Source organism: Carlito syrichta, unplaced genomic scaffold (assembly GCF_000164805.1).
Source record: "Carlito syrichta isolate Samal-C Ts95f unplaced genomic scaffold, Tarsius_syrichta-2.0.1 Scaffold314334, whole genome shotgun sequence".
Taxonomy (NCBI): domain Eukaryota; kingdom Metazoa; phylum Chordata; class Mammalia; order Primates; family Tarsiidae; genus Carlito; species Carlito syrichta.
Genome location: NW_007258430.1, coordinates 323,504 through 349,620, shown reverse-complemented (window position 1 = coordinate 349,620; position 26,117 = coordinate 323,504). Strand labels below are relative to the sequence as shown.

Below are 26,117 nucleotides of genomic sequence, written 5' to 3'. Positions count from 1 at the left end.
GAACCCGTGGGCTCAGGCAATCCACTCACCTCAGCCTCCCAAAGGTGCGGGATTACAGGCTGAGCCACCGAGCCCGGCTTCTTTACATATTCTTTATAAATTATTTCTAGGTTATTATAATGGCTCAGTGCTGTTGGACAAAACTGCAAAATTTTGCAAGTAAAATGAGCAATGACGACTGACTACTGAATTTAACATGATGACCCCTGACAAACAGGAATTAGAGGCAAGTACAAATATAACCAACAACTCTTTGAATAAGTGTTGCTATAAGGAGAACAGAAAAATAAGGCATAGCTAGAGGTGGAAATTAAGTCAAGAAAGTTTAAGATGGAAAAAATACCAGCATGTTTATATGCGGATGGGAATGATTAAGGAAAAAAAAACTAAGAGAAAAGAAAACAAGAAAGAAAAATTGATGATGTAGAAGGAAAACTGCCTTCAGAAGGCAAAAATGGGATCTAGCCTAAAGGGTGGGATCTGGTATACTGATGAAGAAAATAGCCTTAAACAGGAGCTATATGTCTTGTATAACTTACTTATTGTTTTTGTTTATTATTTTTCCCCACATTAACGTATAAATTCTACAAGGATAGGGATTTTTGTCTGTCTCTTCACTGTTATAGCCTGGAACCATACTTGGCACATAACAGGCTTGCGGTTAGTATCTGTGAAAGAATAGAGTGCATTCAAAAGCTAAGTGGAGAAGAAAGCACGAATATGGGTAACTTCTTTGAGAAGTTTTCCTATAAAGGGTACAGAGAAATGTAGCAGAAGCTGGAGAGGGATGTGGGATCAAATGACTTTTTTTTTAAAGTTGGGGTCTCCTCTGTTGCCCAGGCTGGAGTGCAGTGGCACCATCGCAGTTCACTGCAGTCTGGACCTCCTGGACTCAGGTAATCCTTCTGCCTCAGTCTCCAAGTTGCTGGGACTACAGGGGTGTTCCACCATACCCAGCCACTTAAAAAAAAATTTTTTTTTTGTAGAGATGTGGTCTCACTATGTTGCCCAGGCTGGTCTTGAACTACTAGACTCAAGTAATCCTTCCACCTTGGCCTCTCAAAAGTGCCGGGAGTCATCGCGTCCTGCCCTTTTAAAAAAAATAATGGGTGATATTAAAGCATGTTTGTCAGTGCTGATGAAAACGACCCAGTAGGAGAATGGGCCAGTTCATTTTAACAATGAAAGCAGAGAATACGGGCAACCATGGGGATAAGAAGCTTAGAGAAATGGTAAGCGGGGAAAGGTGAAGCTCTCCTTTGCTTCTACGAGCTTTTTTTTTTTTTTTTGAGTCAGTCTCTCTGTCGCCCAGGCTGGAGTGCAGTGGCACACTCACGGCCACCGCAGCCTGGACCTGCTGGGCTCAGGCGATCCTTCCGCCTCAGCCTTCTGAGTAGCTGGAACTACAGGCACACGCCACCACGCCCGGCCAATTTTTTCATTCATTGTAGAGACGAGGTCTCACCAAATTGCCCAAGCTGGTCTTCAACCCCTGGGCTCGGCAATCCTCTCGCCTCGGCCTCCCAAAGTGCTGGGATTACAGGCTTGAGCCACCGTGCCCGGCCACTTCTACGTTCTTAGTGAGACAAAAACAAGTTCATCAGCTGAAGCAATGATAGGGCAGACTGGAGGTTTGGGAGATGAGAAAAGTTGAGTGCAGCAGAGTGAATGTCTAGGGAAACAAGGCAGACGTGACTAGAACACCAACTTTAAGGTAGTGGACACGAATTAAACGTGAAACAACTCACCGCGGTTCTGTTTTTCTCCAGCCACTTTCAGCAGCCCTGAGTGCGGGTGTGGAATAGGAAAGACAGATTTAACCAGGTTAGTTAACAAGCAACGTGAAAGAGGGGGAAAGAGAAAACGAAAAATAGATTTTGAAATCTAAAACGGATTAGGAGGGAAGCAAAAAAGAGTGACAGTCAAAAGGCGGGCGGATCCATCAATTATAGGTCCCGGTGGGGTGGAAGACTTGTTGAAGCCGAGGTTCTCACTCATTCCCCACAAGTCTAGATCGATCAAGACCATGGAAGTCGGTGACTAAGACTAAGCTTCTGGTTCCCGCAGGTCCTTCCCAGGGAAGTTTGGGTCAAACCTCTCGGGATCCCTAAACCACATTCCACTCTGCCTCTTTTGTCAGGTTTTACAGAAGCGGCGAGGGCGGCTTCCGCTTGTTCCTCCTCCCCCTTCTCCCCCAGGCTCTGAGAGTTTAGGGCCGGGCTATCCTAATGGGCGGCCCCTCTCAAACTCACTGTTTGGACCGGTGTCCGGCGTCGCTAAACGCCGGCGAAGAACTTCTTTCCAGTCCATGGCCGACTCCCGCGCTGCAGCGCCTGCATTTGCTGGTCACTAACCGCTCCACCCCCTACCGGCTCAGACGCCAGACGCCGCCAAGCCCCATTAAGGTTAGGAAGGCCGCTCGGCCGCCATCTTGGACGTGGGCGGAAGTGTCGGCTAGAAAGACAAAAGCAAAGACTGTAGCTGACCAGAGGAAAGCGGACGTGAAAGAGATGGAAAATGATCCTCCCTAGGGAGGCGTCCCAGCCTCACCAAGTACGATTTTAAAGGCTAGGATAAGCGAGCCCGCGTTTTTATTTCTCCGTTGTGGACCTTTGGCGCGTGTGCACCACGTGACTCAAGAGTCCACGGGCGTTTCCGGCTTGCACACTCAGGAGTCCATTGGCGTTTCCGGCTCGGACGCTCTTCTTTCACACCTTTTCATTGTTCATTACGGATATCTGCAGGCCCTCAAGTTCCTTGAGTGACCGTCTCTTATCCCTTCTGCCACCAAATGCTTCAAAATTGCCTTTTTCCTCGCCGCCGAGCCCGGTGGATCGACTACGTGGGGTCAGTCTTACCCCGCGAGCCCGGGCCGGCGCGGTGCATTGTGGGCACTGTAGTTTCCACCGCGTTGATGGGCGCGTGAAGTGAGTGAGTGCTGTGGTAAGTTGTTCAGTGAAACGCACTTCGCTGGTCAGCGGTCGGTGCCCAGTCTGGGCGGCGCCCTTCCTGGATCTCTTTCCTTACCTGAGCTGTTGACTACGCAGTCCCCCATCTGCCGAGTTTTTCGGCCTGGGAAGGACCCTAGACTGGCTTTCGCTGCTGGCTTGGCTGGTGGGGCTGGGTTGGGGCCTCCTGTTCGCGGTTTTGACTTCACGCCCCTTTTCCGGAAAGCCTTCCATGGGATACTGTCACTTTTCCGGACAGATGTGGCCCACGTGGGTAAAACTGGGCGTTCCTCCTTGTGTTTTCCCTCAGGTTCGTGGACGGGAATATAACAGACACCAGAGGATTCCTGCTCTGCCCGGCTTGGGGCTTGCGACGTTGGATATCCTCCGATTGTTGCTTAATCGAGAGAACTCACCTGCCTTCGTTGCTATTAAGTAACTCTAAAAGCAGAACTTGGATTTGTCTGTATGGAGGAAATGAGGATTTCCTTTTAAAAAGTTGCTCTGTGACTCTCGGCCCCCGACCCTCAGTCTCTTAATTTTGCTGTAGAAGTAACGGTTTTTCGAACATCTCTCTCTCTCTCTGGTGCTCATCAGGGAGGTGATCTCACTGCATAATGACTTTCTGTTTGTCTGGTATTGGAAACTTTTCTAAGCTTTGGAAGAGCAACCCGTACCGAGGGCTGGGCCCAGGGCACTCTTATCTTGCTCTCTTTGTCAGAGACCACTGTGGCATCAGGAACCAACAGAGGTGGTTTTCCCTTAAAACAATATCTCCACAAAATACGAAAGCAACGAATCTTCTGATTGCCAAGGCCAGATATCGCAGGAAAGATGAGGACAGTAATCAGGTTTCTTCTGATTCTCATTTTTTGTCAGCTGGAGCAGCTAAGAAGAGGTCACAGATGAATCCTCAGAGTAAGGATCCTGTCATGCCATCTGTGAGGAACACTATTCAACTCCCAACAAAACCTTTGAATTCAGAGGAGTGGGATAAACTTAAGGAAGATTTCAAAGGAAAGGCCAATTTTGAAAGTTGGATTGGCTCACAGATGGCTCACTCTCATAGCTCTGTGAATGTAGCTAAATCTCTGCTGGCATGGGTAGCAGCAAAAAACAATGGTATTGTAGGCTATGATTTACTGGTCAAGTATTTGTCTCTCTGTGTCTTTCATAAGCAGACGTCAGAAGTTATCGATGTCTATGAAATAATGAAAGCCAGATATAAGAGTTTAGAATCTGGGGGTTACTCTCTTCTCATCCGAGGATTAATCCATTCAGACAGATGGAGAGAAGCCTTGTTGTTGCTAGAGGACATCAAAAAAGTCATGACTCCTTCAACAAGGAACTATCATGATTGTATCCAGGGAGCTCTTCTTCATAAAGATGTAGACGTAGCTTGGAATTTGTATCAGGAATTGCTAGGTCATGATCTTATTCCTCTGTTGGAAACTTTAGAAGCCTTCTTTGATTTTGGAAAAGATATAAGGGATGATCACTATTCAAACAAATTGCTGGACATTCTTTTGTATCTAAGAAATAATCAACGATATCCTGGGGAATCGTTTGCACAGAGTATAAAAACATGGTTTGAGAGGTAATTTTTATTTTTAAAATATGCATGTTTTTATTTTAATAACTATCTAAAAACACCTTTCTTGTTTCTGAAAATCATTGTATTCAGATTATACTTCTTTTCCATCCCTTAGTCAAAATGTTCTCTCTTTAAACAAAGTAATAGCATAAACAATTTCTACTCTATCCATTCCATCACATAAAAAGGAAATTATAGAGTATTTGTAGTTTTTAATGTGTTTTTTTCCTTTTAGAAGGATCATTTATTTAAAAAAAAAAAAAAAAGAAGAAGGATCATTTATTTTGTTTTCCTAGACATCTAGTATGATGTGAATACTTACGAATAGTACTTGTGGCCAGAATTCATAGTAAGAAAAGGATATAGTATTAGGCTACATCTATCCTTGAGACATATTAGTATTTTCAGAAGTTGCTCTGAAATCTAGTGACAGATTGCTTATATTTGTCTAATGTGCTTATATTTATTCTGCTTTATATTTGTCTCTGTATTTCATCAGATGGTTACAGTGGACAGGTGGATCCACTGACTTGTGGAAAAGCTTCATCCTTCCAATCTGTTTTGAAACTTTCCATCGTTTACCTGCTCTCTCTTCAAAGCTGTCTCCATTTTTTGTATTCTTGTTACTGGCTAATGCCTGTTTATTGCTTCAGTCTTTTACTCTCTTATTCCTTTATTAGTTTTTCATGCTCTTCCTTAAAACTTCCCTCCCTCTGTTTTTCTCTTGCCTTTTTTGCTCTACATTATGTTTACAGAATTTTGAGGAAGAAATTATGCTTAATTATCTTAAACTTATTGAATATCAGGTGGTCAGAGGCCAGGTTGTGAAAAATCTTTAAATGCCAAGGAGTTTGGATTTTATTCTATTGTCAAGAATGTTGGTTTTGGAGTGAAGTTTTAGAAAGGTAATTGCCAAAACAATGAAAAGAGTAGACTAGAGAGGGCTTAAGGTTGGAAGCAGAGAGATCTGTTTGGGGGCAATTTTAGGTTTGGGTATGAGAGGATGAGAATTTTTTTTTTAATTGGAGTCTCTGTCGCCCAGGCTGGAGTGCAGTGGCACGCTCACAGCCCCCACAGCCTCGCCCTGCTGGACTCAGGTGATCCTTTCGCCTCAGCCTTCTAAGTAGCTGGAACTACAGACATGTGCCACCATGTCTAGCTCCTTTTTTTTTTTTTTTTATTTTTTTTTATTTTTTATTTATTGTAGAGATGAGGTCTTGCCAAGTTGCCAAGGTTGGTCTTGAACCCGTGGGCTCAGGCAGTCCTCTCACCTTTACAAGTGAGAGCCACCCTGCCGGGCCTCAATTCTTTTTTTTTTTTTTTGAGTTGGACACTGGAGTGCAGTGTCTGCTCCTGGCCACTGCAGCCTCGACCTGCTGGGCTCCAGCGATTCTTCCGCCTCAGCCTTCCAAGTAGCTGGAACTACAGGTGTGCACTACCATGCCCGGCTAGTTTTTGATTTATTGTAGAGATGAGGTCTCGCCAAGTTGCCCAGGCAGATCTCAAACCCACGGGCTCAGGCAATCCACTCACCTCAGCTTCCCATGGCGCGGGATTATGGGTTGAGCCACCGAGCCCAGCTACTCAATTCTTAATTCTCATCCTCATGCGGTGGTTCATGCCTATAATCACAGCACTTTGGGAGGCCGAAGTGGGAGAATTGCTTGAGACTAGGAGTTTGAGACTACCCTGGACAACATAGCGAGATCCTGTCTCTACAAAAAAAAATTTTTTTCAATAGCTGGGTGTGGTAGCGCATGCCTGTAGTCCTAACTACTTTGGGAGGCTGAAGTAGAGGATTGCTTGAGCACAGAAGTTCAAAATTGCCATGAGCTGTGATCCTGCCACTGCACTCCAACCTGGGCAACAGAGTGAGGCCCTGTCTAAAAAAAGAGAGAGGGAGAGAAAATTAAGAACTGGGAAAAGATAGAAGGCAATAGAATCATAGGAGCTTATGGTGATATATATAAGAGGAAGGAAGGATAAGTTTATTGAACGAATAAATCAATAAATAGTTTTTGAATGCCTACAATTAAGCTAGGCATTGTGGTGTTTTGTGAGGTAAGAGCTATTCTCAATTTAATTGGGAATATAATGCCAGACAGTTAAGTAACAGTGGTGTATAAGAGGAGAGAGAATGAGCCAGGTGTGGTGGTACACATGTGTGTGTGGGTTTTTTTGGGGGGGGGAGGGGAGGTGTTGAAGCTGAAGGATCACTTGAGCTCAGAAGTTCAAGCCTGCAGTGACCTATGATCAACCATTGCACTCCCAATCAGATTGACAGACTGAGGCCCTGTCGTCACTAGGAAGAAAAAAAGAGAAGTTACTGTGAATAGGAACAATCTCTGGCAGCTTTTTGGAGAAAGTTAGAGTTAAGTTTGACTTAGAGATTACACTAAGGTCAGTTGCTTTGTGTACAGCTCCCATGAAGGTAGATTTAGACTTGAAGAAGGGGAGGGTTGGATGACTGGAGGAGAAGCAAAGGAAAGAAGGAAATCAGCTCCTTAGCCCCATCACAGGGTAGCAACCACTCTTCTAATTAAACCATTCTACAGAAGTATCTTGAACTTTCCAGAGCTCTTGCTTACAGAGTTTCTAAATGCAATGAGTATCTTTCTGTTCAGTAGGAGTCTCACCTTCTGATGATTTGGTTTTGCAATCTTTTTTGTAGTCTTCCTGGAAAACAGTGGAAAGGACAATTCACCACAATACAGAAAAGGTAAAGGCCAATATTTATTTTTGACTTTATTGGTTCAGGTTTAGCAAGTTTTGTTGCTATTGATTTAAAAAGTAAGAACAACTTAGAGATAGGATAATTAAGAGCTTGTAATTGGAATACCTGAGGGGAAAAAAACCCATGTTTTGCATATGCCCTTTGTGGTACTCAAATGTTTTTCCTGTGAGTACTTTGAGGGGAAGTACTAGAGATTCCAGACTCAGTTGTGTTTTAGGAATTAACTTAAAAATTCCATCTAGCTGCCCAGCACTTTACTCTTTTGGTTTTTTTGAAAGCCGTAATTCAGAAAATCCATGGGTTTTCTGACTTACCATGCTTTCAAAAAATCAGATGCATGTGATGATCACAAAGGTTTTGATGTTCTTTTTTATTTTTAATTTCCTCATGTTCCAGGATGATTCATTTTAGAAAAAGTTTTTTTCCAGGATATTATTTAACATAAACAATTATAATTACAGTGGTCAGTGTTCGGGCTGTGGAAAAACTATAGAGTCTATTCACCTGAGTCCAGAAGAGTATGATTTTCTCAAGGGAAAAATCATGAGGGATGTGATAGATGGAGGTGACCAATATAAAAAGACAACACCTCAGGTGAGTCCAGACAGATTTTATTGCCTTCTTAGATTGCTTGTCTAGAGAGGTGTCAGCAATTTCTGTAAAAGGCCAGATTGTAAATATTTTAGATCTTGTGGACCTTAAAGTCTCTGTTGCAACTTTTCAACTCTGCTATTGTGGTTAAAACAGCCATAGATGATACATAAATGAGTGGGCGTGGTGCATGGCTGTGTTCAGTAAAATTTTATTCATGAAAACAAGCAGTAGGTTGGATTTGGTGTGCTGGCCACAGTTGCCAACTTCCAGAGTGATCGCTTTATAATTTTCTTAGTATCTAATTTTATTGTCTAAGTCATTTATAATAGCTTTATTTTGCTAACCTTCAGTACTTTATGCTGGTTTATTAATATTCAATTGAAGAGGTAAGATGCTTTTATTTTGCTTGTCCTTAGAGGAAAGACTGCTCCTCATATAACTGAATCCTTTTTCTTCAAGGTGCCAAATAAATATGAAAAGTGAATATTGTTCTGCTTTCTCACCTTGACTTACAATTTCATAAAATGTCCTGAGATCATTAAAAAAGATCTTTAATCTCTGAGTAAAGTCAAGGTCTGGTCCATAAAAACAATATCTTCATATAGAATTACCTTTAGCTTATCTAGAGTGTGGAGAAAATGACAGTTAACATTGATTAATCATTTATTAAGTGATGCTAAGTACTTTATGTTCATTATCTTATATCCCATTTAATCTTACAACCACCTTACAAGGTACTATTTTATTTCTGTTTTATGGATAGAGTGATTGAGACTTTGAGAGGTTAAATTTGACCAAGGATATCTCACTAATAAAATCTATGTCTACTGAACCCAAAACATTGTCATAGGTGCTGGGGAGCCCTTAAAGTATTTTAAGCAAGAGTGTGATATGTATATTTTAAAAAGACCTCATTTACAACTGTGTGGAAGAAGGAGTTGAAAGGAATAAGACTGAGGCACCGGAGTCTAGTCAGGAGGCCACTGACTGGTCCAGGTGTGGGATGATGGGGGCAATTAAGGCCTGAATAAGGGTAGAGAAGAAACAACTCAGCTTTGAGAACATTTTATGAGATAAAAATATTAGCATTTGATTTGGCTGCAGTGATGAGGAAGGACAAGATGATGTCCAAATTTTTGGCTTGGGTGACAAGGATGGACAGACTATATCATTCCCTTCTTTCTTTTCTTCCATTCCCTTGGAGTGATGCCATGTACTCGGAACAGGTATGAGTAGAAAATCATGAGTAGGATGATTAGTAGGTAAAAGGAGAGGAGGTTGAGGGAAGTGATATCTGCTGTGTTAAATGGGATGCAAGATAAGAGAGATGGGAGTCAAGAGAGTAGAGAAGGTTTGGAATGATTCTTGAGAGGAATTTGTGCTAACTGAAGATAGTGGTGGTTGTGCTGAGGTTTGAATCAGTTAATTTGTAGACATTACTCTGGCTGATTGTGTGATTTAATGTATTTCCAACAGTGATTGGTTAACCAAAAGTAGTGTAGTCAAGACAAAGTATAGCATTGTCCAGAGTTTGTGGTTTGTTGGTTAGGTGTGGCAACATGTTAGGTAGCAAGAGATGGTACTTCTAACAGAGTAGTTAGCATGATCGACATGGAATCCGGAATAGACGGGAAAGGAAGAAAGTCCAGAGGGCTCTCTGTGAGAAGGTTCAAGAGATTGGTGGATTCTTCTTGTGGGTGGGGGTGTGTGTGTGTGTGTGTTTTGCTCTCCATTTGTGTTAGACAGCTGGGGCTGCCATACCAAATACCACAGACTGGTAACTTTAATAACAGAAATGTATTTATTCACCTTTCTGGTTGTTAGAAGTCCAAGATCAAGGTATTGGCAGATTTGGTTTTTCCTGAGGCCTCTCTCCTTTTTTGCTGATGGCTGCCTTACAGTGTCCTCATATGGCCTTCCATTGGTGCCTTCTCTGGTTTCTACTTAGTATGTCCAGATTTCGTCTTCTGAAAGGACACCAGTTCGATATGATTAGGGCCCATCCTTATGACCTAATTTACTTTAATCACTTCTTTAAGGTCTTATCTCCAAATATAGTCAAATTCTGAGGTGCTAGGGATTGAGGTTTCAACATGTAAATTTGGGGAGTACACAGTTCAGTCTATATCATTCATTCATTGTAAATATGTATTAAAACTATATTGTATTTAGCATTTTAAATTATTTTGTATTGAAAATATTTTAAATATCTAGTTGACAAATAGCTGGAACTGCCTTCAATGTTGCTTTCTAAATCTTGCTCACAGTTTAAGATATTGCCAAAGAATAATGATTAAATCCACATTGAATTTCCTTGTCTACTTAAAAAAGTTATGTTGTCAGCTGACTTCCATAAGCACCTGAAATGAACATTATCAAAGTTATTTTAGGCTTATATATTTTCCCCAAATAGTACTCTTTTGTTCAAAGCAAAGTAAGTGACATGGCACCTAATGACTTTCAACCCTGGCTGCTGGTTAGACTAGCTTGGAAAGTGTTTTAAAATTACTGATACCTGACTGGACATGGTGGCTCAGCCTGTAATTGCAATACTTTGGGAGGCTGAGATGGGAGGATCACTTGAGCCCAGAAGTTCAAGACCAGCCTGGGCAACATAGTGAGATCTTGTCTCTACAAAAAACTTTAAAAATTAGCCAGACGTGTGCACTTGTAGTCCCAGCTACTCAGAATGTTGAGGCAGAAGGATCACTTGGGCCCGGGAGTTTGATGCTGCAGTGAGCTGTGATTGTGAAACTGCATTCCAGCATAGGCAACAGAATGAGACCCCAAGACTCAAAAAAAAACAAAGGAAAAAGAGAAAAAATAATTACTGATACCTAAACCCTACTCCCTAAAGATTTTGATTTTTAAAAATACAGTCCTACTAGATATATTTGACATATAATAAGCTGCATATTTCCAGTGTATAACTTGATGAATTTTGACATATGTATATACCTGTGGAATTATCACTGAAGTTAAGATAATGGACGTTTCCTTGTGCCATTTTATAACGACTTCTCCCACCCTACTATCGTCAAGCAACCGCTATGGAATAATACAAGAGATGCTTTATTATTATTATTATTATTATTAGATCTGGCTTGTTTTATTCAGCATAATTATTTTGAGTTTTCATCCATTTTTGTATCTCAATACAAAGAGATGTTTTATTGCTGAGTAGTATCCCATTGTGTGAGTATACCACAATTTATAAAGTCATTTGTTGATGGGACATTTGAGTTATTTCCAATTTGGAGCTGTTACAAATAAAGCTGATAAGACATTCTTGGACAAGTCTTTTATTTTGGTATTAGTTTCCTAGGGCTGCCTTAATGTGTTACCACAAACTGGGTAGCTTAAAACAACAGATGTTTACTCTCTCATAGTTCTGGAGGCTAGGTGTCTGAAATCAGGTGTTGGCTGGGCCATGATCCTTTTGAAGGCTCTAGGGAAGAGTCCTTCCTTCCCTTGTCCTAGCTTCAGAAGCTCTTGGCTCTTGGTAGTTGATGGTGTTCCTTGGCTTTTTAGCTGTATCACTCCATTCTCTCCCTCTGTCTTCACATGACCTTCTCTGTGTTTGTCCGTGTGACATCTGTTCTTATAAGGATGCAAATCTTTGGATTTAGGACTTGCCTTAATCCAGAATGACCTTATCATAGCTAATTGCATCTGCAAAGACCCTCTTTCTCTTTTTCTTTTCTTTTTTTTTTTTTTGAGTCAGTGTCTCACTCTACCACCCAGACTAGAGTGCGTTGGCATGGTCACAGCTCACTACAGCCTCAAATCCTGGCTTAAAGTGATCCTCCAGTCTCAGCCTCCAGAGTAGCTGGGACTATACAGGTGCATACTACTGTGTCCAGTTAATTTTTTTTTTCACTTTTTTTAAAGACAATATCTTGCCATGTTGCCTAGGCTAGTCTTAAATAACTGGGCTTAAGCAATCCTCCTGCCTCAGCCACCCAGAGTGCTGGGATTACAGATGTGAGCCACCTCATCCAGCCCAAAGACCCTTTATCTAAATACACATTCTAAGGTTCCTGGGAGTTATGAATTTTGAGGTGACACTGTTCAACTTATTACAGCTTTTCTTTCTCTTGGATAACTCTGTAGTACTGGAATGGTTGGGTCTTATGGTAGATGTGTGCTTGCGCGCATGTGCATGCATGTGTGTGTTTGTGTGTGTGTGTGTCTCTTTCAGAAACTGTCAAACTGTACCGAAGTGGTTGTACTGTTTTACATTCCCACCAGCATTATTTGAGGGTTATAGTAGCTTTATATCCTGTCCTTCACTTAGTATAATTAGTCTCTTTACTGTTAGATATCCTAATAGGCGTGAAGTGGTATCTCATTGTGATTTTAATTTCAATTTTCCTAATGACTCTTGATGTTGAACATCTTTCTGTGTGCTTAGTTGCCACTCATATATCTTCTTTGGTTAAATGTTTCTTCAGATCTTTTGCCCACCTTAAAAATTGAGTTGTCTTCTTATAATTTGTAAGAGTTGTTTATATATTCTTGATGCAATTCTTGTATCAGATATGTTTGCAAATATTTTGTTTTAGTCTGTGGTTACCTTTCATTTTTCTAACATAGAGCTTCTGATTTAATTACTCTGGCTTAGTGGATCCAAGCATTAGGATTTTCAGAAACTCCCAGATGATTTTAAAGTGCAGCCAAAGTCAAGAACAACTGCTTCTACAGGGCATGGTGGTTTGTGCCAGCACTTTAGGGAAGCAGAGGCAAGAGGATTGCATGAGGCCAGAAGTTTGAGCCCAAACCAAAGCATAGTGAAACTTTGACTGTAAAAAAATGAAAAAACTAGCCAGGCATAGTAGCTCACACCTGTAGTCCCTGTTATTCAGGAGGCTGAGGCAGCAGGATCTTTGAACCCAGGAGTTTGAGGCTGTACAGTGTACCATTATACTCCAGCCTGGGTGACCAATGAGGCCCTGTCTCTAAAAAAAGAAAGGAACAACTAAGAACAACTTTCTTTTTTGAGTTGGAGTCTCACTCTGCCGCCCAGACTGGAGTGCAGTGGCCGCTCCCGGCCACCGCAGCCTCGGCCTGCTGGGCTCTGGCGATCCTTCCGCCTCAGCCTTCCAAGTAGCTGGAACTACAGGCGCGCGGTACCACCCCCAGCTAATTTTTTATTTATTGTAGAGATGAGGTCTCACCAAGTTGCCCAGGCGGGTCTTGAACCCACGGGCTCAGGCAATTCACTCACCTCAGCCTCCCAAGGCGCGGGATTACAGGTGGAGCCACCAAGCCCAGCTAAGAACAACTTTCTAATGTGAGATTTTGAAGAATCTGAATGTATGAAAGCTTCTTTTCTGTGGGATAATTTTGAGAGAAATTATTAGCTTTTCTGTATTGGATATTTGTTCGTTGTAATTAGACAACACATCCAGTAGATGGCAATAGTGTAACATGTAAAATTATTTTAGGTTAAGTCCAGGTTAATTAGGTTAAAGGATTTGGTGAGCTTCTTTTAATATTAAACTGAAAGATATCCATGTCATTTTTGTTTAAGTAAGGCTAGCAACTGTGAGAGCTATATATGTGAATTTTAAGTGAACTCCAAATAGCTTACATCCACTGATTTAACCATAGGAAACTAATTGAGTAGGCATCAACAAAGATCAAAAAGTGAATTTGTAGCTATATGGGTAGTGTTGGTTTAATATTACTGAAGTTATTTTTTTTCTTATTTTCCTTCATTCTTAATAATAACATTAAATTATAGCCAGATTATTTTTATATTCAACTACTAAAATAAGAATTCAATTATTTAATCTTCTTAGTAGGGAAAATTTCAAATGTGAAAAAAATAGATTAATGTAATGGACCTTCATCCTCAATGATTATTAGATCATGACCACTCATTTCATTTATATTTTCACTCATTTCTCTTTTGCCTCTCAAATTATTATTATTATTATTATTGTTATTTAGAAAGCAGGATTTATTGAGAGGACAGAAAAGCTCCCATAGTGGGAGGGGACCCAAAGGGTTTGCCTTCAAATTTTGAAGCAGATCCTAGACATTAATCATTTACTTCCTAACATGTTGCATCTAACCAACAAAACCTAAACTCTGGACCAGCGCTACGCTTTGTTTTCATTACTACTACTAGTAGAGCTCTGTTGGAAATATATTAAACCATACAACCAGAGTAATGTCTACAAATTCACTGAATCAAATCTCAGCACTCACCACTGCCATAATCCCCCTGCCTTGAGTTAATTAGCATCTTGACATTTCCCTTAACAACCATTACAAACCTTCTCCACTCTCTAGTCCTCTACTTTAGTGGTCCCCAAACTTTTTGGCATCAGGGATTGGTTTTGTGGAAGACAGTTTTTCCACGAATGACTGGAGGGTGGGCTGGGGGGGAATCATCTGGCATTAGATTCTCACCGTGCACAACTGAGATCCCTTGCATGCACAGTTCACAATAGGGTTCGTGCTCCTATGAGTTGAATGCCACCACTGATCTAATAGCAGACATAATTCTGCTTGCTTGCCACTCACCTCCTGCTGTGTGGCCTGGTTCCTTACAGGTCACAGACCGGGTACCAGTCTGCAGCCTAGGGGTCAGGCACCCCTGCTCCTCTTTTTTTTTTTTTTTTTTTTTGAGTTGGAGTCTCACTGTCGCCCAGACTGGAGTGCAGTGGCCGCTCCCACTCCTGCTCTTCTTAACTCCTCTCTCTCTCACCTTGCATGCTATTTAACACAACGGGAGCCATTTCCTTCAGTGCTCCCTCCTTCTATCCACTTATTATCCACACCCACCCATCATTTGTCATGTAAGTTGTAAATTCACTTTTAAGTAGCTTTCTTTGTTTTCTTGTCTTAAAAAGCATTTCCTTTGTAGAATTACTTTTTTAAAGTGTAAGAAATACTTTAGAATGCTGTTCTTAATCTTTTGTCTCAAGAAACTTTGATACTCTTAAGAATTACTGAGTAGGGCTGGGCACGGTGGCTTTGGGAGGCTGAGATGAGAGAATTGCCTGAGCCTGCAGGTTGGAGACCAGCCTGGGCAACTTGGCGAGACCTCATCTCTACAATAAATCAGTGGGCATGGTGGTGCATGCCTGTAGTTCCAGCTACTTGGAAGGCTGAGGCGGAAGGATCACCTGAGCATGCCACTGCACTCCAGCCTGTATGACAGAGTGAGAGACTCCGACTCAAAAAAAAAAAAAAAATTACTGAGGACTCCAGAGAGCTTTTGTTTTATGTGGCGTTATATCTGTTGATTATTTCTGGATTAGAAGTTTAAACTGCAAACCTTTAAATATGTATTGATTTATTTAAAATAATATTAAAATGGTCACATATTAGCATAAATATTTTATGGAAAATAATTACATTGTTCAAAACAAAACCAACATTAGTGAGGAGAGTGCATTGTCTTACATTTTTTACAAGTCATTTTAGTTATATGACTAAATAGAAAACAGCTTGTTTTTTTTTTTAATGATTAAAAAAAGACATATTTAGAGTGTTCCAACTGGACTCAATTTAGATTATCCCAATTTTGTTGGCAGCATCCAAAGCATCATAATCAGGAGCCAACTGAACATATGCTGCCTTCTCTTCATCAGTCCTGATGAGGGTGTTGATCTTGGCCATGTCACTGTTACAGAGCTTTTTCCAGCCTGTTTTGATCTGATGCTTGGTGAGATCCACAGTTAATACAAATGTGATATTATTGTCTTCATGGTCAACTCAGTGGTCAGGGGAAGTTGATAAAGGCATAGTGGTCAAACTTGTTTCTCCTGAGGGCACTCTTCTGAGGATATTTGGGCTGCCTTCAGGGCCAAAATGTCTTTAGCTGCTGGAATATGAGTGACCTGCAGATTTTTGTGTGTGTGTGATCATGGATACCTTTCAACACTGCTTTCTTGGCCTTCAAAGCTTTAGCTTTGCAGGAGCAGGCGTTTCCTTCTTTGCTTTCAGCACTATCTTGATGAAAAGGGTCAACAACTAGATTTTTATATCTGCTTCTGTATTTTGTCTGTTGTGGCATGGCATTTTGGTTGAAGCATATGAAGAAAATGGAGGCTCATGGAGATATGTAGTTGGAAAAACAAAGAGTATTTTATTGGCACTTGCAGGTAATTGTGGTGGTTCTTTGATACTGTGCCAAAACTCTGCTGTACAGGTAGCAAATGAGAGTGAAAAGGGCATATAACATGTTAGTTACTTTGAAAATAGTTTTAACCTTACAGAACCCCTGAAAGTGTCTTGGGGATGCCAGGGATCCTTGAACCAGTTTACTCTGCTTTAGGTGTGATTTTCTTTTCTTTCTATTTTAAAAATTTAAGTAAAATTTACTTCCCTTAATTTTTATCACACAAGTGCATTAACAAAGGAAATTTTAAAAAGACAACAGTTTCAGTATTCAGCATATCTTCTAGTTTTTTCTGTTCTTTTTTAGTTCTTATTGAGACTTTTTTTTTCTTTTTTTAGTTTTTTTTAGTTTCTCTGTGACCCAGGCTGGAGTGCAGTGGCACACTCACAGCCACCGCAGCCTTGGCCTGCTACGTTCAGGTGATCCTTCTGCCTCAGCCTTCCAAGTAACTGGAACTGGAGGCACGTGCCACCATGCCCAACTAGTTTTTTGATTTATTGTAAAGACGAGGTCTTGCTAAGTTGGCTGGGCTGGTCTTGAACCCCTGGGTTCAGGCAGTCCTCTCACCTTGGCTTCTCAAAGTGCTGGGATTACAGGTGTGAGCCATTGAGCCCGGCTGAGGCTTCTTATTTAATCATATTTTCACTTTCAAAACGGAAGTCTTTTTTTATGATCATAAAATAATATTTGTTAGCTATTTAAAATAATTTTGTCAAAATAGGCCAGGTGCAGTGGCTCATACCTGTAATCATAGCACTTTGGGAGACCAAGGCAAGAGGATTGCCTGAGCCCAGGAGTTCGAGACCAAGCTAGGCAACTTGGCGAGACCTCGTCTCTACAATAAACCAGAAAATTAGTCAGGCATCATAGCATGCGTCTGTGGTCCCAGCTACTTGGAAGGCTGAGGTGGAAGGATTGCCCGTGCCCAGCAGGTCAAGGCTGTAGTGGCCATAATCATGCCGCTGCACTCCAGCCTGGGCAACACAGTGAGACTGCGACTCAAAAAAAAGTTATTTTGTTAAAATAAACAGCTATAAAGAAGGATAAAACGGCCAACAATGGTTCATCCATTTTGAACTTTTAATGAAACTTTTTTTTTTTTTTTTTCTTTCTAGAGAGAGAGAGAGAGAGAGAGAGAGAGAGAGAGAGAGAGACTGGACTCCGGTCTAGTGCAGAAGCGATGTGTGTTATTGGGAATTACAACGTTTAATGAAACTTTAATTACAATCCCAGTCCTCCATAATCCTGTGATTTAGAACTTTTTAAATAAACCTTTAATGACTTGGAATCCTCTTCTCTAAAAAAGAAAAGGAGGAAGGCAAATTACCTATTGTACATTTAATTGAGTTTTTAGAGTTAAGTTTAAATCAAACCATTTGTTCTGTTTGATAATATCTCTTTAGTTAATTGACAGAGAAGAGGCCTTCTGGTGTTTCTCTAAATACAGATTTGAGACAGGGCACACGACCCAAATGAAATGTCAGTGCAAGAACTGATCTAATTTAGGGCTTTAGGGTATTTTTTTTTTTTAATTTTATTTGAAGGGCAGATATCCCAGTGGTAGTTTGAGAGTGGCAGCTGCAGATGGGAAAGATGTGAACACGGTCTCTCAACCTTCTATTTTCTCTTTTATGGATTTACAGATCTTGTCATCTCTAAAATGAACTATGAGGGTTTTTTTTTCTAGATTTAGAATTATTTTTGTGTGGTAAATGGCAAACTTCGGGGGCTTAGTGGTGAAAAAAAATCTAAGAAAGAAATTTAAGTATCTGCAAAGTCAGTTTTAACCACATATTTTGAAGTACAGGCATACTTTGAAGATATTATGAGTTTGATTCCAGGTCACCACAATAGGAGAGAGTACCCCCCCCAAACCCAGAATTTATTATTAAAAAATTGTGTAGTTATTCTTACATGTTTAAACTTCAGTCACCTTCAAAATAATGTTTGACACAGTACACCTATTGAGATGCTTTTTCCACTGCTCAAAACAGTTTTTGAACTTGTCAATTTTGATGCCTTTTAGTACTTCTTGCTGTTTTTTGTTTCACCTCTTCCACTTTGGCAAAATATTTCCCTTTGAGGACTTTTTTCATCCAGGAAAACAAAACAAAGTTGCCTAGGGTGAGATCGGGTAAATAGGAAGGATGGGGCACAGGGGTCATTGCCAATTTTGGTCAAAAACTACTGAACAGTGTGGTGTGGTCAGGTGTCTTAGAACAATGCTGGCTGGTACACCGATGCCACTGGATTCCTAAAACACTTACCTAACAGGGCCTGTGCTGCAACAAACCTACTTTCCAAAATAATTTTGGGTTTTTTTGGGTCCCTCTCTTGTAAAGCAAATATTGGAATAAAGAATCACGTGAATGGTTGTTTTTTAGTCTTTTGAGTTGGAGTCTCACTCTGTCACTCAGGCTACTGTAATATGTCTTTGATCATCTCAACTTATGGCAATTAAAAAAAATAAGACAGTAATAAAGTTTGCCACATTAATTGACTCTTACTTTCTTTCTTTTTTTTTTTGCGTTGGAGTCTCACTCTGTTGCCCAGACTTGAGTGCAGTGGCCTCTTCCAGCCACCACAGCCTCGACTTGCTGGGCTCTGGTGATCCTTCCGCCTCAGCCTTCCAAGTAGCTGGAACTACAGGCACGTGCTACCATGCCCAGCTGATTTTTTTTGTTTATTGTAGAGATGAGGTCTCGCCAAGTTGCCCAGGCGGGTCTCAAACCCTCAGGCTCAGGCAGTCCACTCACCTTGGCCTCCCAAAGGCGCGGGATTACAGGCTGAGCCACCGAGCCCGGCTTCTTTTTGTTTGTTTGTTTGTTTTTGGTTTTTTTTGAGTTGGAGTCTCACTCCTTCGCCCAGGCTGGGGTGCAGTGACCCGCACGCTCACAGCCACCCCAGCATCGACCTGGGCTCCAGCAATCTTTCCGCCTCACCCTCCCGATTAGCCAGAACTACAGACACACGCTACCACGCTTAGCTATTTTTTATTTTATTGTAGAGACGAGGTCTCACCAAGTTGCCCGGGCTGGTCTCGAACCCGTGTACTCAGGCAATCCACTTGTCTCGACCTCCTAAAGTGCTGGGATTACAGGCTAAGTCACCAATCACGGCTGACTCTTACTTTCACAAAAGATTTCTCTGTAGCATACAATACTGTTTGATAGCTTTTTACCTACAGTAGAACTTCTTTCAAAATAGGAGTTGATCCTCTCAAACTCTGCTGCAACTTTATCAAACAAGTTTATGTAACATTCTAAATCCTTTGTCTGATCAAACAACAAAGGTTTTAGAATATTATACACAAATTGTGCTTACACAATGTGCAACTGTACAACTAAGCAGTTTCAGAGCACCTTTACCAGGAGTAGATACCATCTAAGAAACCACTTCCAACCAGATATGGTGGCTAACACTTGTCATCACAACACTCTGGGAGGCCAAGGCAGGAGAACTGTTTGAGTCCAGGAGTTCAAGACTAGTCTAGGCAACATAGCGAGACTTCATCTTTACAAAAAATAAAAAAATAAGTTGGGTATGGTGGTATATACCTATAGTCCCAGCTACTTGAGAGGCTGACACAGAAGGATCACCTGAGCCTATGAGGCTGTGGTGAGCCAGTAAGTGTGCCACTATACTCCAGCCTGGGCAATAGAGTGATACCTCAACTAAAAAAACAAAACAAAACAAAAAAAACACTTTTGTTGCTCATTCATAAGAAACAACTCCTCATCTGTTCAAGTTTTATCATGAGACTGTAACAGTTTAGTCCCATATTCAGGCTCCACTTTAAATCTAGTGCTCTTGCTATTTCCACCACATCTTCAGTGACTTCCTCCACTGGTCTTGAACTCCTCCAAGTCATCCATGAGGTCTGGAATCAACTTCTTCCCAACTCTTGTTATTGTTGATATTTTGACCTCCTTCCGTGAATCGCAAATTTTCTTAATGGCATCCAGGATGATTAATCCTTTGCAGGTTTCAATCACTATATATGGCAGCTGTAGCCTTACAAATAAATGTATTTCTGAAATAATAAGATTTGAAAGCCGAGATTACTCCTTGATCTGTGGGCTAAAGAATGAATGTTGTGTTAGCAGTTATGAAAACAATATTAAACTTTTTGTACATTTCCATCCTGGTTGTTGGACCATTAAGCATGTTGTCACTGAGCAGTAATATTTTGAAAGGGATCTCGTTTTCTGAGCATTAGGTCTCAACAGAAGGCTTAAAATATTTAGTATAACTATACTGCAAAAGATGTGCTATTATCCAGGCTTTATTGTTCCATTGATAGAGCACAGGCAGAGTAGATTTAGCCTAATTCTTAGGGGCCCTAGGATTTTTGGAATGGAAAATGAGGATTCGCTTCAACTTAAAGTCACCAAGCTGCATTAGCCTCTACAAGAGAGTTAGCTTGTCCTTTGAAGCCTTGAAGTTGAGCATTGACTTCTCTCTAGCTGTGAAAGTCCTTGGTGGCACCTTCCTCCAGTAAAAGGCTATTTTATCTCCACTGAAAATCTGTTATTTAGTATAGCCACCTCCATCAGTGATTTCAGCTAGATCTTCTGGATAACTTGCTGCAGCTTCTACATAAGCACTCCCTGCTACACCTTGCACTTTATTTTATTTTTTGAGACTGGGTCTTGCTATGTTGCCCAGGTTGGTCTCACATTCCTGGGCTTGAGTGATCTTGCTGCCTTAGCCTCCTGAGTAGATGGGCTGCACTGCAAGCACATGCCACCAAACCCATCTTCCTTGCATTTTTATGTTATGGAGACTGTTTCTTTCCTTAAACTTCATGAACCAACTAACTTTTCTTCTGCAGATTCCTCACCTCTCTCAGCCTACATAGAATTGGAGAGAGTTAGAGCCTTGTTCTGGATTAGGCTTTGGTTTGATCTTTTTTTAAAAATTTTTTTTTGAGTTGGAGTCTCACTCTGTCGCCCAGACTGGAGTGCAGTGGCTGCTCCCGGCCACTGCAGCCTCAACCTGCTGGGCTTAGGCAATCCTTCCGCTCAGCCTTCCAAGTAGCTGGAACTACAGGCGCATGCTAACACACACAGCTAATTTTTGATTTATTGTAGAGATGAGGTCTCGCCAAGTTGCCCAGGCAGGTCTCGAACCCGTGGGCTCAGACAATCCTCTCACCTCAGCCTCCCCAAGTGAGGGATTACAGGCTGAGCCACCGAGCCTACCTGGTTTGATCTTCTTTTCAGATCACTAAAACTTTCTCTGTATCATCTAAAAGGCTGTTTCACTTTCTTATTGTTCATGTATTCACTGGAGTAACACTTTTAATTTTTTCCTGTGCATTCACAAATTGCCTTTGCATTCACAAAGAACTTTTCCTTTGCATTCACAAATTGCCTAACTGGTGCAAGAGACCTAACCTTTGGCCTGTCTTGTCTTTTGTCATGCCTTCCTCACTAAGTTTAGTCATTTTTAGCTTTTGACTTAAAGTGCAAGATCTACAACTCTTCCTTTCACTTGAACACTTAGAGGCCCTTGTAAGGTTATTAACTGACCTAATTTCTATATTGTGTCTCAGGGAATAGGGAGGACTGAGCAGAGGGAGAAAGATGGGGAAATGGATAGTCAGTGGAGCAGTCAGAACACACGCAACATATATTGATTAAGTTTACTTTCTTATAGGGGCACACTTCATGGTGCCCTAAAACAAATACAGTAGTAACACTAAAGGTCACTGATCACAAACCACCATAACAGAAATAATAATAATGAAAAATATTGTGAGAATTACCAAAATGTAACACACCCAAAGTGAGTGTGTGCTTTTGGAAAAATGGCACCAGTAGATTTGCTCAAGAAACCAGAATGTTCCACAGATCTTCAATTTGTAAAAAATATAATCTCTATGAAGTGCAGTAAAGCAAAATGTGATAAAAACAAGGTGTGCCTGAATCTATTTATAAAAGCCTAGTAATGAATAAATATGCCTCAACTTAATGAAAATTTTACCCAGTGAATACTTAAGAATAATCACCATTGCTATACCCACTTTCTTTCTTCCACAACGCCACAATTGAAAACTGAAAAACAGAAATTTGATCTCTATATCATCCAGATATGTTGGTGAAATAATTCTGGCCCCAAATTGTGAGGCTTCTAGAAAAATCAGTGAATTTAGAAATATGGAAGATTAAACACTTGAAAGGAGAAGCAGGCTGACTCCTAGCATGGCCTTTCCAATGTCAGCTATTTCTTTTATTTCTTCATTCTTCTTTATTTTTTCTGACTGAAATTCTACCGACTGGGATCCCATCTTTTTTATGAGATTTAGCTCATAAAAATTTAGTGCACTTTTACCCTAAAGCCTGACTGAGTTTGGTTTTACAAGGGAATGAGAATTATGTGTGGGTTTGGATGTTTGGTTTCTGTTTTTTTTTAGAATTGAGGTGGCATTTTTTTGACATGGAAAACATTTGGGGGGCAGATTTAGGGAAGATGTTAGAATGGGGAGTATTGTGTGGATTAGAATGCTGGAGGCAGAGAAATAAAAGCACCTGTATAGAAGATTTGAACAAGGTGAGAATCTGCAGAGGAGATACTTATTTTTTTCCGTGGGCCAAAGACAAGAAAGTCTTGTCTTTCTTACACTTTGTGGTCTGTTCTCTCTCAGATTCAGGTTGGTACTATTATTATTATAATGTAGCCATTATGTCACTGGGCTTGGAAACTAAGCCATTTTTATTTTAATTAATTAATTAATATATATCTTTTTTATTTTAAAGACGTGTATTCAGGATTAGGAGTACAAGTGAACATCATACAGCTAAAGTTTGGGCCTCCCTTTGGCCCGTACTTTGCCTAGTTTGAGATCAGGTACCCTTATTGATGTTGTGTTCCCTTCCCCCTCACCCTGGCAGTATTCTGCTATTGCCAATCCATGGGGTAAATGTTCAGGGTCCACTTATGAGTGAGAACATGCAGTACTCTGTTCTTTGTTTCTGTGATAGATCACTGAGTATTATTGTCTCTGAATCCATCCAAGTTGCTACCAAGTCCATATGTTTGTCCTTCTTTATGGCTGCATAGTATTCTATTGTGTTTGTGTACCACATTTAAAAAAATCTAGTCCAGTTTCAATGGACAGCACAGTTGGGTCAGTGTTTTTGCTGTTGTGAATAGTTCTGTAATAAACAGGTGTGTGTATCTTTTTTGTAGAATGATTTGAGTTCCTCTGGGTATATTCCCAATAGGGGTATTGCTGGATCATATGGAAAGTCAATTTCTAGTTCTTTCAGAAATCGCCACACTGTCTTCCAAAGAGATTGCACTAGTTTGCATTCCCACCAGCAGTGCAGAAGCGTTCCTTTTTCTCCACATCCTTGCCAGCATCTGTTATTGTTTGTTTTATTAATGATGGCCATTTTTACTGGGGTTAGGTGGTATCTTAATGTGGTTTTGATTTGCATTTCTCTGATGATTAGTGAGGCTGAGCACTTTTCATGTGTCTGTTACCTGCCCATATATCTTCTTTTGAGAAGTGTCTATTCATGTCTTTTGCCCACTTTTTTTTTTTTGAGTTGGAGTCTCATTCTGTCACCCAGGCTAGAGTGCAGTGGCACACACAGCCACCCCAGCGTTGATCTGCTGTTACCCACTTTTTTTTTGTTTGTTTGAATTAGAGTCTCACTCTGTCGCCTGGACTGGAGTGCAGTAGCAAGCGTCGACCTGCTGGGTTCAGCGATCCCTCTGCCTCAGCCTTCCAAGTAGCTAGAACTTCAGGTGCACGCTACCATGTCCGGCTAATTTTTTGGGTTTTTTTTGAGTTGAAGTCTCACTATTTGTTGCCCAGACTGGAGTGCAGTGGCACGTTCACAGCCACCACAGCCTCAACCTACTGGGCTCAGGTGATCCTTCCACCGCAGCCTTCCAAGTAGCTGGAACTACAGTTGCACGCCACCACACCCGGCTAGTTTTTGTGCTTTATTGTAGAGACGAGGTCTCACGAAGTTGCCCAGGCTGGTCTCGAACCTGCGAGCTCAGGCAATCCTCGCACCTCAGCCTCCCAAAGTCCTGGGATTATAGGCTTGAGCCACCACGCCTAGCCTACTCTGATTTCTATAAGGGTATCTCCTGCATTTTCTAAGATTCTTATAGTTTGAGATTTTACATTTAGGTCTTTGATCCATTTAGAGTTGACTTTTTTGTATGGTGATAGGTAGGGGTACTGTTTCAGTCTTCTGCATGTGGTCAGCCAGTTTTTCCAGCACCATTTACTGAATCGATTTTCTTTTCCACAGTGGTTGTTGGTGGAGGCTTTGTCAAAGATGAGTTGGTTGAGAAATTGAGGTTTTGCTTTTGGAATCTCTATCCTGTTCCATTGATCCATATGCCTGTTCTCGTCCCAATACTAGCTATTTTGATTATTGTAGCCTTATAGTAAAGTTTAAAGTGAAACGAAGCCATTTTTAAATAACTTGGTATTTATCAAAAAAGTTTTGTGAGTTCTAAATAACCATCTGATAAGTGAATTTTTATAATTAGTGTAAGAGTGGCACACTTATAATTTTCTTTTCTTTTTTCTTTTTTTTTTTTTAGTCAGGGTCTCACTCTGTTGCCTGGGCTAGAGTGTAGTGGCACCATCACAACTCACCACAGCTCGACCTCCTGGGCTCAAGTGATCTTTCCACATTAATCTACCAAGTAGCTGGGACTACACGTGTGCATCACCACACCTGGATATTTAAAAAATTTTTTTGTAGAGACAAGGTCTCACTATGTTGTCTAGACTGGTCTTGAACTCCTGATCTTAAGCAATCCTCCCAATGCAGCCTCCCAAAGTGCTGGGATTACAGGTGTGAGCCATCGTGCCTGACCTAGTTTTCTTTTCCTTAAAGAAACCTACTTCAGGTTTCTGATTCAATTTTTCTGTAGCTGTTGACTAAATTGCTTTTTCATTTGGTCTTCTTAGAGAATAGAATCGTGTAAATAAGATAGTAGCTTTGAAACAATACTGTTAGTACTAAAGACTGACAGTTTCTGAGGGAAGAGAAAACTACCAGTGTGAAAGAGCAGCAGCTGAGATGTGAGAATAAGGCCTTTGATCTCCACTGAACCAAACTCCTGTTAACACATATCCCTCCTGTACTCTTCCCTGTCTCAGCAAATACATCCTTCTCCTTCTGGTTACCATTCAGGTCAAAAGGTTGAAATCATTCTTGATTCTCCTCTTTTCTTCATACCCCACCTTCAATTTGCCAGCAAATCCTTCAAAATATGTCTGACTGCTTCTCACCACCTTTACCACTACCACTTTTTGATCCAAGCTGCTATTATTTTCAGACTGGACAATTGCAGTAGCCTCCTAAACTGGTGTCTCTGTTTCCCAGTGTCCAAATCTGTTTGAACACATCAGCCAGAGTGATCCTTTTAAACCCCTGTCAGACCATAATACTCCTCTGTTTAAACCTCTGGAACAGCTTTCCATCTCACTCAGGCTGAAACCCAGAGTCTTCACAGTGCCCTGAGAGGCCCTTTGCAATCTGGCCTCCATTAGCCTCCCAGACCTTACTCCACTTCGGCCATACTGGAACTCTTGGTGCTTCTCGATCATATAGATAAGCTTCTGCCTCGGGACCTTTGCACTTATGTTTTCTTCCTCCTCCAGATATCTGCATCATTATTCATCTGCCTCCTTCAGGCCTTTTTTCAAATATCACCTTCTTAGAATAGTTTTTCCTGCTTAGAATTGCATGTACGCCCTTACCCCAACCCTAGCACTTCCTATCTTTTATCCTTGCCGCATTTTTCTCCATAGCACTTACTGTCAATTGACATATATACAATCACCGATTCCAGTCTGTGGGAAACTATAAGACAAACAACCCAGCGTCTTCCAATAAATAATTACAAGAAAACAAGAGATGGAGGAAGAACCTACAGATCAAAAGCAATTTGATATATAGCAGCCATTTGCAGTGTATGAATCATATTGGACCCTTAGTTCCTGATTTGAACAATCAGAGGATTCTGAACACCAGTTATTGGAGATAATAATAAATTGTTAATTGAGATATGCTTCAAAAATAATTGGGAAATAGGGAATGGAATAAATGTGTTTACATATAAAATAAG

At 40.9% G+C, this 26,117-nt stretch overlaps 2 protein-coding genes across 10 annotated transcripts in view; one reads left to right on the top strand and one right to left on the bottom strand.

Moving 5' to 3' along the window:
- The window catches only part of PPP2R3C (protein phosphatase 2 regulatory subunit B''gamma), a 27,182-nt gene extending 24,466 nt beyond the window's left edge, over window positions 1-2,716 (bottom strand). For 3 of the 6 annotated variants that reach the window (XM_008071454.1, XM_008071455.1, XM_008071456.1), the window contains exons 1-3: window positions 2,551-2,716; window positions 2,253-2,454; window positions 1,749-1,784 (exon numbers count right to left, since the gene is read on the bottom strand). In XM_008071454.1, coding sequence (XP_008069645.1) covers window positions 1,749-1,784; window positions 2,253-2,310 — 94 coding nt within the window. In that variant the 5' untranslated portion in view covers window positions 2,311-2,454; window positions 2,551-2,716. Of the gene's footprint in view, window positions 1-1,748; window positions 1,785-2,252 lie in introns of all 6 variants that reach the window. The other 3 variants (XM_021719243.1, XM_021719242.1, XM_021719244.1) reach the window with 3 other exon arrangements.
- Window positions 2,717-2,893: 177 nt separating this feature from the next.
- Window positions 2,894-26,117, top strand: part of KIAA0391 (KIAA0391 ortholog) — a 156,379-nt gene continuing 133,155 nt past the window's right edge. Inside the window, exons 1-4 of one of the 4 annotated variants that reach the window (XM_021719237.1) lie at window positions 2,894-2,984; window positions 3,828-4,545; window positions 7,214-7,261; window positions 7,738-7,870. In XM_021719237.1, the coding sequence (XP_021574912.1) occupies window positions 3,854-4,545; window positions 7,214-7,261; window positions 7,738-7,870 (873 nt within the window). In that variant the 5' untranslated portion in view covers window positions 2,894-2,984; window positions 3,828-3,853. Of the gene's footprint in view, window positions 2,985-3,258; window positions 4,546-7,213; window positions 7,262-7,737; window positions 7,871-26,117 lie in introns of those variants that run through there. The other 3 variants (XM_021719235.1, XM_021719238.1, XM_021719236.1) reach the window with 3 other exon arrangements.